The sequence below is a fragment of the Trichomycterus rosablanca genome, chromosome 11 (assembly GCF_030014385.1).
Source record: "Trichomycterus rosablanca isolate fTriRos1 chromosome 11, fTriRos1.hap1, whole genome shotgun sequence".
Classification (NCBI taxonomy): domain Eukaryota; kingdom Metazoa; phylum Chordata; class Actinopteri; order Siluriformes; family Trichomycteridae; genus Trichomycterus; species Trichomycterus rosablanca.
The window spans coordinates 4968834-4985467 of record NC_085998.1 but is presented as its reverse complement, the minus strand read 5'-3'; the positions used below and the strand labels follow the sequence as shown (position 1 = coordinate 4985467).

The 16634-nt window shown below is 38.2% G+C and overlaps 1 protein-coding gene across 1 annotated transcript in view; it reads left to right on the top strand.

Moving 5' to 3' along the window:
- Nucleotides 1-15895, top strand: part of LOC134323489 (thrombospondin type-1 domain-containing protein 4-like) — a 68865-nt gene extending 52970 nt beyond the window's left edge. Inside the window, exon 17 of the mRNA XM_063005014.1 lies at nt 15753-15895. Coding sequence (XP_062861084.1) covers nt 15753-15895 — 143 coding nt within the window. The remainder of the gene's footprint in view (nt 1-15752) is intronic.
- The last annotated feature ends 739 nt before the right edge of the window (nt 15896-16634 follow it).

Genomic DNA, 16634 nt, shown 5'->3' with positions numbered 1-16634 from the left:
CTTTATATGATCTTATAGCACCGATTAAATATCTCAGTTTGGAACGTCTGTTTCATTTACTTGTACTTGAAACAGAAACCTCAGGAAATAAGCACTTGTTTTTTTCTGTAGTGTTCCAGTGATACCAGTGAGCTGCTGGGTGGAAGCATTAATGAAAGTGTTACCGCTAAAGAATAAATAAAAGCTTTTATCTCTTGCAATAATGAAAACATAGATTTATCGTAAAAGATTTTATGTAAACATTGCAAAATAATGCACAACACTGATATACAACAACGTATTAGGGCCACTGTTAAGTTTCGATTTCGAGAATAAAGTCTAAATGATTTAGAGATTAAAGTTGAAATTATTTCTGGATTAAAATTGAAATGTCATGGCCATATATAGCGCTGAAACTGCTTTGTAATAAACTGTGTTTATTTAGAATATCGTGCTCCACCCGTGCGCTCGGTGTCTGCGTCACCGCAGGACTTCAACCGAGGCCCCAACGCCTTATGGCATATAGACTCGTACGATAAACTAAAGCCGTATGACATCACTATAAATGGTTGCGTTAATGGGTTTAGTCGTCATGTCATGTTCAATACAATCAACGACCTAAAAATAATTGTGGCTTACTGGATAACCACAGTAACGCGCATTAGAGGATCCAGGTACTGAGACCCGTGATTCTCTGCAATGACAAGCTTACAACGGGCTGCACAGTCTATGGTCATAATATTTCCACTTTAATCTTAAAATAATTTCGACTTTATTCTCATAATCACTTTCACTTGTTCTTGAAATCGAAACTATACGACTTTATTTTACTTGAAATCGAAACTTATACGACTATTTTTCTTGAAATCGAAACTTTTACGACTTTATTTTTCTTGAAATCGAAACTTATACGACTATTTTTCTTGAAATCGAAACTTATACGACTATTTTTCTTGAAATCGAAACTTATATGACTATTTTTCTTGAAATCGAAGCTTATACGACTTTATTTTTCTTGAAATCGAAACTTATACGACTATTTTTCTTGAAATCGAAACTTTTACGACTTTATTTTTCTTGAAATCGAAACTTATACGACTTTATTTTTCTTGAAATTGAAACTTATACGACTATTTTTCTTGAAATCGAAACTTATACGACTTTATTTTTCTTGAAATCGAAACTTATACGACTATTTTTCTTGAAATCGAAACTTTTACGACTTTATTTTTCTTGAAATCGAAACTTATACGACAATGTGTCATTTACTTGTACTTGAAATATAAACTTGTTTTTTTTAGTGTTATTTTGTCATGTTGGTATTTCCAGCAGTAGAACCACTGATACCAGAGAGCTGCTGGGTGGAAACATTATTGGAAGTGTTACCACTAAAGAATTTGTTTTTGTTTTTAAAAAGCTTTTGTCTCCTGCTATGAGTAACTAGATCAATTGAAATAGATTTCATATTAAACATAAATATAAAATGAAACCCATTTAATTTATTAAAAATGTCAAATATTTATCAATATATTATATTATTATTTTATAATATAAAATAATATATTTTGTAATTTTTAATAGGAATTTGACAAAAAAACAATGTTCAATGTGTAAACATCAATGTCATCAAAATTACTGATGTAAGATTTATGAAGCATGTTTAATCAAGCACAATTTATTTTAGATGTGGCCTTGTTTCTTATTGTATTATTATTTCACTTATTTGTACTTGGGTTTTTAATGATAATAAAATAATCATAATAATTTAATGATTATGAAATAAAATCATAATTGTTTCAGAAAAAGCTTTATATGATCTTATAGCACCGATTAAATATCTCAGTTTGGAACGTCTGTTTCATTTACTTGTACTTGAAACAGAAACCTCAGGAAATAAGCACTTGTTTTTTTCTGTAGTGTTCCAGTGATACCAGTGAGCTGCTGGGTGGAAGCATTAATGAAAGTGTTACCGCTAAAGAATAAATAAAAGCTTTTATCTCTTGCAATAATGAAAACATAGATTTATCGTAAAAGATTTTATGTAAACATTGCAAAATAATGCACAACACTGATATACAACAACGTATTAGGGCCACTGTTAAGTTTCGATTTCGAGAATAAAGTCTAAATGATTTAGAGATTAAAGTTGAAATTATTTCTGGATTAAAATTGAAATGTCATGGCCATATATAGCGCTGAAACTGCTTTGTAATAAACTGTGTTTATTTAGAATATCGTGCTCCACCCGTGCGCTCGGTGTCTGCGTCACCGCAGGACTTCAACCGAGGCCCCAACGCCTTATGGCATATAGACTCGTACGATAAACTAAAGCCGTATGACATCACTATAAATGGTTGCGTTAATGGGTTTAGTCGTCATGTCATGTTCAATACAATCAACGACCTAAAAATAATTGTGGCTTACTGGATAACCACAGTAACGCGCATTAGAGGATCCAGGTACTGAGACCCGTGATTCTCTGCAATGACAAGCTTACAACGGGCTGCACAGTCTATGGTCATAATATTTCCACTTTAATCTTAAAATAATTTCGACTTTATTCTCATAATCACTTCCACTTGTTCTTGAAATCGAAACTATACGACTTTATTTTTCTTGAAATCGAAACTTATACGACTATTTTTCTTGAAATCGAAACTTTTACGACTTTATTTTTCTTGAAATCGAAACTTATACGACTTTATTTTTCTTGAAATCGAAACTTATACGACTATTTTTCTTGAAATCGAAACTTTTACGACTTTATTTTTCTTGAAATCGAAACTTATACGACTATTTTTCTTGAAATCGAAACTTTTACGACTTTATTTTTCTTGAAATCGAAACTTATACGACTTTATTTTTCTTGAAATCGAAACTTACGACTTTATTTTTCTTGAAATCGAAACTTACGACTTTATTTTTCTTGAAATCGAAACTTATACGACTTTATTTTTCTTGAAATCGAAACTTACACGACTTTATTTTTCTTGAAATCGAAATGTAAAAATAGTTTTTACAGTGGCCCTAATACGCCATCGTACTAACTAACATACTGATGTAAGATCTATGACCCATGTTCTGTAATTTAAAACTTAATCTGTGTTTGTGGATCATTATTGTGCTTTACTGACGCAGTAAGAATATATTATAATATAGTCAGTGATATCACACCGTTCTGATCAGGGTGGCGGTGTGTCCATTCAATACACACACAATAGAAATGACAAGAAAACAGAATTTATTAAAGCTACATGAATAATTTTTTTTTGTAACAGATAATGTGGAAATACCAGAAATAAACGATACAATATAACAGAATTACTGTTCATTTAATTATTATTATTACAAATAAGCTGTTCTTCTATCAATAAGCCAGTATACATTTTGTAGGGCACTGTTAGACATTTCTGTAATTTCTACAGTTATTAACCACATACCACACAGCAAAATACAGCAAATAGTTTTTACAGTACATAACAGTATTTTCCACTGCATCATGACAATTTTGCCTGATGCCAAATACTGAATACAGAGATTTACTGTATTTTTACATTGAGGTAAATTACTGTAATTCCCTTTGGCGCCAAACGATTTTATTGACAAGACTCAACCTAATTTTCACCTGTGAGAGTTTTGAACTGATGTTTTTGCCTAACGGTTCAGCTTCGGAACCACCACATTATCTCAGGTTTTGCGGGAGAGGAGTTCAGGAGAGGCGCGCACACACACACACACACACACACACACACAGTTCGGCAACTCGCCTATATGATTCTATGGATGGATGGAGCCGCAGTGGAGCAGCAGAGGTGCTGATCCGTGAAGAGGATTGCAATAATTGTCTGTGTGGATTAAATTGTATTGTGTAAGATATAAGTAAAATAAGTACAATTTACAGAGTTTCTAAAATTTTAAATTAAATAATAAGAATTTAACAAATAATTACAGTACTGTACAGTTAACCTAAGTTTTTACTGTGGTGTTACTGTAAAATGCAATTACATTAACATCAAGTTACTGTAAAAGTAAAATACAGTTACGGTACTGTAGAATTACGGTTACTTACCGTAAAAACCCTTATGTGTAACAGTGGGTATAAACACACTAATCAAATGTATTTATTTTATTTTGTTAAACTGCAAAACAAATTTAACTACCAAATGACACCCAGAGCAGGAAAGAGCATCACTGGTATCACTGGTTCTATTGCTGGAAATACCAACATGACAAACACAATACATGATAATAAATATCATATTATGCACAATAAACCCAACATAACAAGAATTTTATAGCATGCAGATAAACATCACACAGAAGAATAAAGCAGCTGAGAGACGTGTAGATGTGACAGGTCCAGGATTCAGGAAAATTAGCTGGAATGATCTGTAAAAGAAAGTAGAAAGGTTATTAAACAAAATGTAATAAAATAAAACTATATGAATTTAAACTGTTGTACTGGTGAAAAGTTCTAATATACTGGTATGACATGGCTGTTTTGGGACTTGAATTTCAATTATTGTCTTTTGTTTCTGTGACTAGGATTGAAACTAAATATTAAAAGTACTTATCTAATAATAACTTTTATAAATTTAACGTCTTTTATTGTGAATTTTATAGTTGTACTGACCAGGATGTTTAAAGTATTTGACTCTGTAACGTTTTCTATTAGGATAACATCAAATTAGATTTGATTTAACTTTGTCATTGTGCAGAATAAACAAGTACATTTATTTACATACCATACTGTATATTGCAGTTGAAGTTCAGAAGTGACCAGATAAGTTAAATTATGAGACATAAGTTAAGAATATTAAACAGATAATGTTGATTACAGTGTCTAGACCAATATATAATTACAGAGTAATGGAAGGTGACTAAAGTGGCTAGATGAATGGGTAATGAATAAGAATAAATAAAGTAGAGTATATAGCAGATATATACAATATATACGTAATTGTTGTGCTGGTGTCAGGTGCTGTTTAATAATTGAAAACAATTTTAGAAACTTCACTGTAATTGCTCTTTTTTTTATTCAGTTCTTACCAAGCGATGCCAACAATCTTTACATTGAAATCAGCTGCAATTTGTTTTTTGTAAGCAAGTTTTGCTTTTTTACTGTTTATTTAACACTTATATTAGCTTCATTATTACTTTTACTCCACAGGTTCTTTTAACATTTAATAGTGTTATTTTATAGAGCACAGGTTCATTGTGGTTAGATTTTGCTAGAACATAATTTTCAGTACCTCATCATATGTTTAGTTGAAAATTCAACTTTCTCAAAGATTTCTGTTTCCCAGCTCCAGTCCTGCTGCCATGTCTTCAGCATCCGAATGAACCCTGTTGTAGAGGTTGTCAAAACTGCTGCAGAATGCCTCCAGTTTTTGTCCTGGACCAGAGATTGTGATATTTCCTTTTTTTTCCACAGCATTTATCTTTACTGTCAACTGAACAGACAGGGGAAGGTAATCAGCAGGTGGATTAGGTGAAATCCAGGAAAAGATTTCTTCCATCCATTTTAAACCATCTGATGGTACAAAGATCAGGTTGTGTAATCTCCATTCAGGAGTGTCATCCACAAGAAACCGTTGTTTTATTTTAAAGAGAATATCAACATTATTTGAATCATCAAGAACTGCCCTTCTGTGTTGTACTCTTTCATTATCTGGCATTTCATTATTAGGATACATGTCCCTGACACGAGCGTTTGCCATCTTCTGTGTTTCAGTGTTGTTTCTAAAGTAGCAGCATAGGTTCTTCTACTCTATACAAAAAGTGATTACACATTTATAAAAGAAGAAATATTTGCATGATATGCTTTACATAGAGGGAGGAGATGGTAGGTGTGGCTCGGATTACTTTCCAGCCGCAGGAGTAGAACTTTACATTTTACATTTACATTTGACGTTCTTATCCAGAGCAACTTACAGAAGTGCTTCCACAGTAGACATTACCTTACTCTAATTTAGAATAGTGTGTATAGAATATAAATCTGCTAAAACCCTGTTAGAACCACACTGTAAGCCCGGAAAAGTTCAATTTACTTAAAAAATTTGAGGAAACCGGTTGCCCTAAAAAAGTTAAGTAATGTATAATGAAAACTTGAGTTAGCATAACTTAAAACATTAAGTTATTACACCTAAAAGGCAAGTTGATTAAACTTTCTTTTTTTTGTTATACCAACTGCTTTTCCCAATAATTCTACTCATTATCTTGAGCTCAATTAAAAAAATATTGATTTCTTCTTAGTTTTCATGTTAATTACATTTTAAATATCAATTAGAAATGTTTATAGAAAAACAGACAGAATAATAAAATTATTTTTCTTTTATTTCACTTCAGAAGTATTTACTTAAAATACAAGATGTCAAGAAAACATCTTTAAAACTGTACAAACTGTATATAAAGTTCTGATGAAACACAAACAGCTCTTCACAGTAACCATGAACCTGTACTCAGTTTTACACAGCGAGCTGATTTCTTAACGTTTGGCTGGCAGCTCTCTAAAACAAAACAAAGAAACAAGAAACAAAAGTATTAATATCAGCATTAATACCATTCATTTAAAGATTAAAATAAAACAAGCCAGCACACTCTTTGCTTCATATGAATGCTAAAAATACAGCAAATAAAGCAGCACTGTTTGATTATTTATTTAGTGTCAACCTTAAGATAATTTATTTTAAACAAAGTTGTTAAGTAAAGTACAACACTTACCAACATTAGACTGGAGTTGGGTTAATGGAAGATGAAAAAGGCCTATCAGACTGGTGTACATGCTACTCAAAAATAGCACAATGAGGAAGAAAATGTTGGTAGACTTAGTTTAACAAAGGTTCCACTTCACAAAAGATATTCTCAAAAGACAAGTTTACTTTAGCAAAAAGCCTTAAATGAAAAGTAAAAAGTAATTTGCAACAAATTTGAATTTGATTCACCAACAGCAAGCTGAAAAAAAGACTTCTGATTGAAAAGTAATTTTTTAGCACATTTAAATGTGTACTCCAATGAGTACAATGTTCTTTGTATTTTAGAGTAGAGCAAAAAAACTCAAATAATTTATGTATGTTGTACTAAAAATGTTTGATTAGATATAAAGTCTGAGCTTACAATGCAAAGGTTTTTTTTGACAGAAATCAGTAAGAGTGTTACATGCCAGCTTAACCTTATGGGCACAAGAAACTCTTGCTGTGGGGATCTGTGCTGTCCCATTGGACAGTATCTACCTGCTCAATTAAACTACCCACAAACCTACATGCACAATGAATTTAAACACAAACTCACCTCATCAATGACATCAATTAAATTTGGCAAATGGATTACATAGAAAAATTGCCAGATCAGATGTAAGTTTGCATGTACAGCAGTGGATACAAACTCAGTATACTCATATTAGTGGCTCATCCATGTAAAAAGGCAAATCAGTACAATTATTTATTTATTAATTAGGATCTTATTGTCATGTTTTACACTTTGGTTACATTCATTACAGGAACGGTAGTTACTCATTACACAAGATTCATCAGTTCAAGTATTTAATCTCAAACACTGTCATGGACAATTTTGTATCTCCAGTTCACCTCACTTGCACGTCTTTGCACTGTGGAAGGAAACCCACACAGACACAGGGAGAACCTGGCAATCGAACCCACGACCTTCTTGCTGTGAGGCAACAGGGCTACCCACTGAACCACCATGCTGCCCCAAATCAGGAAAATGTGTTGAAAACTCCAAAATTTATTTTACAGTACTATGGAACACCAGGTTCAGAGTAATAATGGTACTCATTTTTCAGGACATAAGTGCAACAATACACCACGTTCCAATTTATTATGCAAATGATATTTTTCTCAGATTTTCCTAAATGGTCGATGCAAATGACAGTCTGTATAATTTTCAAGTCATCAACCATATAAATCGAGTGTAAATCGAATTTTATTGAACAAACCTCCCAATGATAACAGCATATTCTTCTTCTTCTTCTTCTTCTTCAAAAAAAAAAACTCAAAATGCACTGTTCCAAATTATTATGCACAACAGAGTTTCAAAACATTTTATTGGTTGTAAAGAACTGAAAATGGTCATTTGTTGAATTTGCAGCATTAAGTGGTCACATTCACTGAAATCAAAAGCTATTTCAATCAAAAACTTCCTAACAGACCAAGTTACATGTTAAAGGACCCCTTCTTTCATATCACCTTCACAATTCTTGCAATCCATTGAACTTGGAGTTTTTTTAGAGTTTCTGCTTGGATTTCTTTGCAGGATTTCAGAATAGCCTCCCAGAGCTGCTGTTTTGATGTGAACTGTCTCCCACCCTCATAGATCTTTTGCTTGAGGATACTGCAAAGGTTCTCAATAGGGTTGAGGTCAGGGAGAATGGTGGCCACACCATGAGTTTCTCTCCTTTTATGCCCATAGCAGCCAATGACACAGAGGTATTCTTTGCAGCATGAGACGATGCATTGTCATGAAGATGATTTTGCTACGGAAGGCACGGTTCTTCATGAAAGAAAGTGGTCAGTCAGAAACTCTATATACTTTGCCGAGGTCATTTTCACACCTTCAGGAACCCTAAAAATCTCTTCCCATGATTCCGGCCCAAAACCTGACTCCGCCACCTCCTTGCTGACGTCGCAGCCTTGTTGGGACATGGTGGCCATCCACCAACCACTACTCCATCCATCTGGACCATCCAGGGTTGCACGGCACTCATCAGTAAACAAGAAAATTAGTCTTCATGTATGTCTGGGCCCACTGCAATCGTTTCTGCTTGTGAGCACTGGTTAGGGGTGGCCGAATAGTAGGTTTATGCACAACTGCAAGTCTCTGGAGGATCCTACACCTTGAGGTTTGAGGGACTCCAGAGGCACCAGCAGCTTCAAATACCTGTTTGCTGGTTTGTAATGGCATTTTAGCAGCTGCTCTCGTAATCCGATTAATTTGTCTTCCTCAAACCTTCCTCATTCTGCCTTTATCTGCACGAACCCGCCTGTGCTCTGAATCAGCCACAAATCTCTTCACAGTACGATGATCACGCTTAAGTTTTCGTGAAATATCTAATGTTTTCATACCTTGTCCAAGGCATTGCACTATTTGACGCTTTTCGGCAGCAGAGAGATCCTTTTTCTTTCACATATTGCTTAAACCTGTGGCCTGCTTAATAATGTTGAACGTCCTTCTTAAGTAGTTTTCCTGTAATTGGGCTCACCTGGCAAACTAATTATCACAGGTGTCTGAGATTGATTTCAGTGATCCAAAGAGCCCCGAGACACAATACCATCCATGAGTTTAATTGAGAAACAAAAAATTAAATCTTTATGACACTTAAATCCAATTTGCATAATAAATTGGAATGCAGTGTATTGTCAGAAAAACAACATAAAATGGGTCTTTTATATGCCTTATCATCCAAAAGCGGCTGGATTAATTGAGCGCATGAATGGTTTGCTGAAACAAATGCTACGCAAACTAGAAAATGGGGATCTCCAAGGTTTTAGAGAGTTCATTAGAGGCACTGCAATGATTAAATAACTGTCCTCTAACAGAAGATGAGACTCCTCTAATGCGAATGTATTCACTTTTACCAGTATGTCCAATTGAAGCAAAAGTTGTTAAAGCACCTATTCAGTATTGGCTAAGGACAAAGGATGCTAAACTACTAGTAAGAGCCACTCCAGGCTCTGCAGGTATGGATTTGTATTCTCTTAAGACCATAACATTGTGTCCTCATCAGGTCATTAAAGTGAACGCGGGACTGGGAATTTTGATTTCTAAAGGGCATTATGGGCACATAGCTCCACGTTCTAGTTTGGCTTTGAAAGGAATTGTTGTGATGGGAGGGGTCATAGACTCTGTTTGAGTGTATTATTGATGAATCGTTCAGAAGAGCCTGTAACCATCAATGTAGGGGACTGTGTGGCACAAATGCTAATATTACAATGGCAATAGGATAAATTGGATGCCATTTGGACTTTGTAAAGTCCCTGGTACCTTTCAGAGGTTAATGGAAAGACTCTTTGGGAATCAACAGTGTCAAACATTGCTCCTGTATCTTGATGATATTGTCATTTTCTCCTCCACAGTTGCTCAACATTTGGAGCGGTTAAAGCTTGTCTTGGGGCGGCTGCAGCGAGAGGGCCTCAAGGCTAAGTTGGAAAAGTGTTCCTTTTTCAAGCAGGAGGTTAGTTACTTGGGTCATGTCATTTCAAGACAGGGTGTTGCAACAGACTCAAATAAGATTGAGGCGGTGGCCAAGTGGCGTTGCCCTAGTTCGGTGTCTGAGTTGCATTCATTCCTGGTTTTTGCCAGCTATTATCAGCGATTTGTTGAGGGGTTTACTAAGTTGGCAGCCCCATTGCATAAGCTGGTGGCTGAGCAGGCAGGTATAAAGTCCAGGAAGGGCACAAATCAAAGTTTTACATCATCATGGTCGGAGCAATGTCAGAATGGCTTTGATGAACTAAAAAGGAGACTTATATCTGCTCCTGTCCTAGCCTATGCTGATTTCACTTTGCCAGTTATTCTTGAGGTAGATGCCAACTACAGTGGGTTAGGGGCTGTCCTCTCACAGGAGCAAGGAGGAAGGGTGTGCCCAGTAGCATATGCTAGTCGTGGTTTGCGTCCTACTGAACGCAACATGTCTAACTAGTTTTTAGCCCTTAAATGGGCCATGACTGAAAAATTTATGGAGTATCTGTTGGGACATCATTGTGTGGTTTACACTGACAACAATCCTCTTAGCCATTTGTCCTCTGCAAAGTTGGAAGCCCTGAAGCAATGTTGGGCTGCCCAACTGGCATCTTTTGATTTTGAGATAAAGTATTGCTCTGGGAGACATAACCGAAACTTTCTCGCCAATATCCCTCTAACTATTCTAGCTCCGAAGACTTGACCCTGGGTACGGCTGTTCCCCTGCTGCTGCGACGGGCAGCAGAGGCAGAGTCAGTGGCTGAAGTGACCCAGGCAGTTATTACTGCATTTCCAGGGCACACACTGTCTGAGCTGTGTTCTTTACAGAGATTTGATCCAGTTATCAAAGAGGTTTTGGTGTACTGGGGGCAAAAGGTATGACCTAACTTTGAGGAGCATCAACGGATGTCAAAACCAGCTTTGGCTCTCCTGCGCCAGTGGGACCGTTTGATGGTAAGAGAAGGCCTTTTGTATCATAGGGTGTTTCGCCCAGACGGTGCAGAAGAATGTTTTCAACTGGTGTTGCCCACCTGTCTCCAAAAGGAAGTCCTGACTCATTTGCATCAGGAACATGGCCATCAAGGCATTGAGCAAACATTGGAGTTGGTGAGGAAACGGTGCTATTGGCCTGGTCAGGTGGCTAAGGACACCCAGCCTCGGGCTAACAGTTTTATGGGATATTTACTCACTTCCCGGCCACATGAGGTGTTGATTTCACAATATTGGAGCCGTCCCGGTCTGGTTTTGAGAATATCTTGGTTATGACTGATGTGTTTTGTAAGTATACAATGGCAATTCCCACTCGAGATTAACGGGCAGTGACGGTGGCTCAGGTATTGGTTTGTGAATGGTTTTATAACTCGTATGCACTCTGATCAGGGTCAGTGTTTTGAGGCATCACTTATACAACAGCTTGGCAGCCTTTACGGGGTCGAAAAATCTCACACTACTCCCTATCACCCTGCCGGAAATGGTCAGTGTGAACGGTTTAACTGAACATTGCACAACCAAAGATTGGGTGGCCTGTTTGCCACAGTTGCTGTTTAGTTACAACACTACTCCCCACCAAGTTACTGGTGAGTCGCCTTACTTTTTGATGTTTGGCCTGGAGCCCCATTTACCCATTGATTGCAGTGTAAGTTAGTTACAACAACAACTTACAGGTAAGTTATTACAGTGGCCTGTTAGTTCTCTTAGTGGAAAGTTAGTGGATTTATAAAACTCTCACACTAATGCCCAAAAGCATGTGGACACCTGACCATGGGTTTGTTGGAAATCCCACTTCAAAGCTCTGGGCATTGATATGAATTTAGTTTCCTCTTTGTTTTCTCTGGAAGGTTTTTTCCAAGATTATTGAGCGTGCATTTCATAGGAAGCTCAGGCACTGAGCTTTATAAGTTTAGGTCAGAGCTCTGTGCAGCCCTCTGGAGTTCCTCCACACTTCATGGACTTCAGTTTGTGCACGGTCAAACATCCATGTCACCCTTGTGAAAAATAATGAGGAGTTACCAAATGTAATCTGTAATCCAGTTTAGCCTGGTGAACACAGTTATGGTTGAGGTTCAGGTTCAGGTTCATTTACCCCGTTATCATGATCTAAAGAAAATGGACCATGACAAACTCCTTTATTGATCCTGTCCTCTGTACTACTGGGTCTCGTCTTCCTGTTCAGATGATCTACCAGCAGCCCAATCCTGGAGTGCACTACGAATACATCCTCCCATCAGAGAACTTCATCAACACCAACACCAACACACAAGAGGGTGAGCTGAAATATGTTTTTACAGTTAATGCCTGTAACTGCAATTAGATCAGACACAGCAGCGCTGCTGGAGTTTTTCAACACCTTGGAATAGTCCACCAACCAAAAATATCCAGCCAACAGCGCCCCGTGGGCAGCGTCCTGTGACCACTGATGAAGGTCTAGAAGATGACCGACTCAAACAACAGCAATAGATGAGCCATCGTCTCTGACTTTACATCTACAAGGTGGACCAACTAGGTAAGAGTGTCTAATAGAGTGGACAGTGAGTGGACACGGTATTTAAAAACTCCAGTAGCGCTGCTGTGTCTGATCCATACCAGCACAACACACACTAACACACCACCACCATGTCAGTGTCACTGCAGTGCTGAGAATGATCCACCACCTAAATAATACCTGCTCTGTGGTGGTCCTGTGGGGGTCCTGACCATTGAAGAACAGCATGAAAAGGGGCTAAAAAGATATGTAGATAAACAGATGGACTACAGTCAGTAATTGTAGAACTACAAAGTGCTTCTATATGGTAAGTGGAGCTGATAAAATGGACAGTGAGTGTAGAAACAAGGAGGTGGTTTTAATGTTATGGCTGATCAGTGTAAACACGGTGTGTTTGTGTGGTCAGTGCTCGGCGGAGTGCGGTGTGGGGAGCCAGCAGAGGACGGTGGTGTGTATGATGAAATCTGATGATGGCTACACGGTGATGCCGCCTTATGAATGTTCATCTCTGGATAAACCGCTGAGCCAGCAGGTCTGCAACATGAAGCCCTGCGGAGCCAAGTGGTTCTACACGGACTGGAGTGCAGTGAGTCACCTAGAGTCTTTTCTGTTCATCTGAATATTTGATTGGAACACGTACACGATAAGGCGAAAGTATTCGGACACCTGACCATGAGCTAATTGGGCGTCCTTTTTAAAAACAAATAGTATTAAAACAGAGTGACCTTTGTGTGATCTTTTCAGCTATAACAAGCCACTCTTCTGAGAAGGTCTCTTACAAGACTTTGAAGTATGTCTGTGAGAATTTGTGTCCATTTGATTTTTATGGCTGGACACTGATGTTGGTCAAGAAAGGTCAAGATGTTGGTCTGATTCTGATTCTGAAAGCCACAATTGATGTTCCAGTTGATTCCAGAGCTGTTGAGGTGGGCTGATGTCAGGGCTCTGTGCAGGACACTGGAGTTTCTTGAAACTGAGATTTACTTCATGTCTTTATAGAGGTGCTTTGTGCACAGGGGCACAGTCATGCTGGAACAGGAAAGGACCTTCCCTTAACTGTTGCTGCAAAGTTGGAACCGTTATATAATTGATTAATTAATAATGTCTGTCTTTATCTATCAAGAAGTTTTACATTTACATTCTCAGCATTTAGAAGACGCTTTTATCACGACTGGGACAGTATACAGTCTGAGCAATTGAGGGTTAAGGGCCTTGCTCAAGGGCCCAACGGCAGCAACCTGGCAGTGGTGGGACGTGAACCAGTGACCTTCGAATTACTAAACCGCTAAGCTACAACTGCCTCATGATGAGGACTGTGACAAAACGATATTTGGGAGATCGGAGAAGCTCGCCTGTGATGCCAGTTGGTGATAGATGGTGTAGTGTGAAACCCCCTATCACTGATCAGTCGTGTAGTGTGAACTGTACAGCGACCCGGCAAATCAGAAAGTCGTGTAGTGTGAACTTGGCATAAGGGGTAATAATGTTAATGACAAATGTAAAAGAGTCTGTGACCTAATACTGACCTCAGCAGTAACAGAAGTCACCTTCTTTTTGTGTGTAGTGTTCAAAGACGTGTGAGGGGGGGTTCCGTGTTCGGGAGGTGCGCTGTCTCTCAGACCAGATGACTCCGAGTGAGGGATGTGGAGAACGACTGAAACCAAAGGATAAAGAGGAGTGTAACCTGGAGCCCTGCCTTCCACACATCGGTTAGTGCAGGGTTTTTCAAAACCTTTTCAAACAAACAACACAATGCATCCTAGTCTCTCTATTTAAGATGTAACATAAAGCCTCCACAAGGGGGCGTTGGCGTATAAGTTTATTTAATTAATATTATTTTGCTCTGCTGCCCATTTTTTTCGGTTTGAAAAGCCCTGGGTTAATGAAGCCTTCAGGGGCCACATTTCTGCTTTTAAACATTTCTGCTTTTAAACAGCACCAGGTTTACTGGCATCCTTTGTAAAGACAAGTAAAGATGGTTATGAAATATTCTTTTTATTCTTTGATTATTTTATTGGAAACACAGATTACAATAAAACATTTAATGCTGGAATGTATTATCTATAACCATGAAAGACAACAGATCTTATCAGCAAAATCCATGAAGGAATTATTTACCAAGACAAAAGCAACAACACTCCTAAAATTCCCGTCATTAACAAAACTGAAGCAACACAAATAAATGAACATACATAGACAACAGACAAATGAAATAAGTAAATAAAAGACAGATCACGACCTTTCCTGCCATGAACATGGCCCAAACGGCAGACATGGCGTTAAAAACTAAACACTAAACTATTCTTTTATTGGATCAAAATTGAATTGCAGTAAAATAAATTCTAATGAAAATAAATGTATTGCATGAAAAATAAGAGGACGACATTTAAGAGCTTCCCTGAACACCAAATCTCTGCCTCTCCCGTGAACTCTCCTCTATAGCTCAGCCCACAGCATTTCAATTCGGTTTTACAACCTCAAATCAGGAAAAGTTGGGACAGTACTTAATAACGTTCTGTCCAGGGAAGTTCGTGCATTTTTCTTTTTTTAAGCATTATCCCTGTTTTCTCCTAATTTTAGTGAAGCCAATCCATCTTCCGCTGCTAGAGACCCGATGGTGTCCAAGGAGGGTGTGTATTCGCATGACACACCCTTCCTTCGAGATACTTTGGTGGATCTCTGCATTCCTCTACCTCTGTACAGGCACACAGCGATGAAGACCCCATCTCTTTTTAGTCCGGTCTTTTCCCACACAGCAGACTAGTGGCCAATTTTGTCTGCTGCAGGCACTGCCAATTGTGCCTGATAGGGGGCACCCAGCTGACCGGTAGTTCAGAATCCTAGTGCTGGTGTGCTATTGGAATATTCAACTGCGCAACCTGGGCTCCCCGTCCATGCATTTTTCAACGAGACAAAACCGTGCAAAACCACATGTTGCATTCATTACAGCAGGAAGAAAAGGTTATGGGTGCTGGACTGGCCTGCCTGCAGTCCTGACCTGTCCCCAACAGAGAATGTGTGGAGAATTTTAAACGATTGTTTTAATGTTGCTTTAAACGTTCATGTCTCTTTACCCTTTCGTTTGTTCCTTCAGACGAGAAGTGTCACGACAAATACTTCAACTGCAACGTGGTGGTCCAGGCCCGACTGTGCGTGTACGATTACTATAAGAAGGCCTGCTGTGCATCGTGTGCCCGTGTGGCGCAGCGGCAGTCGCCACACAGGAACTACAGATAGAACTATGGAATGGAACGGGGACGCCGCCCACGTGAAGTCCTCCACCAGGGGGCACCATGAGCAGACACAGCTACAGCTGTGTAGCTTCACTAAGACTGAAGATGCTGCTTAATGTGCCGTGGACACTAGGACACGACGTCTGTGAAAAACAAGAGTTCAGATTTTGGTGCTCCAGACTCCAGATCAGTGTGAGGATACGGACTGTACTGTAACCAACAAACTGGAGAGAGAACTGACCAGCTACAGTCCTCCAACGCCAGGCTCATTGTTTTTATATGGCGCTGCAAGAAAAAGTTTGTGAACCCTTTTGTATAAGTAACATTTTTTATTAATTATAAATTGTGGTCTGATCTTCATCCAGCTCATAATTATTTACTTACTGACCGTTTCATCACTTTATTGAACAAATTGATTAATCATTCACAGTTCACAGGCTGGAAAAACTATGTGCATCTCTGTGTTTGATAACTGGTTAGTCCTCATTTACCTGTAGTAACCCTTCCCTGTACCTGCTGATCAGGATTTCCATGACTTGCCCTATTCAGAATGTGCCATGACGTCTCAATTCTGTTTGAATCATCCATTACTTGGGTGTTTTGGTCGTGGTTTTGTTGTATCATCCAACTTTTAATCACGTTTCTGTAAGAGGTCAAGCCATACCGCCGGCCACCAGCAGGGGGTCGGCGCAGTAAGAGAGCAGCTGGGAGCAGCTCTCAGAACTCCAGTTCCCAGAAGCCTT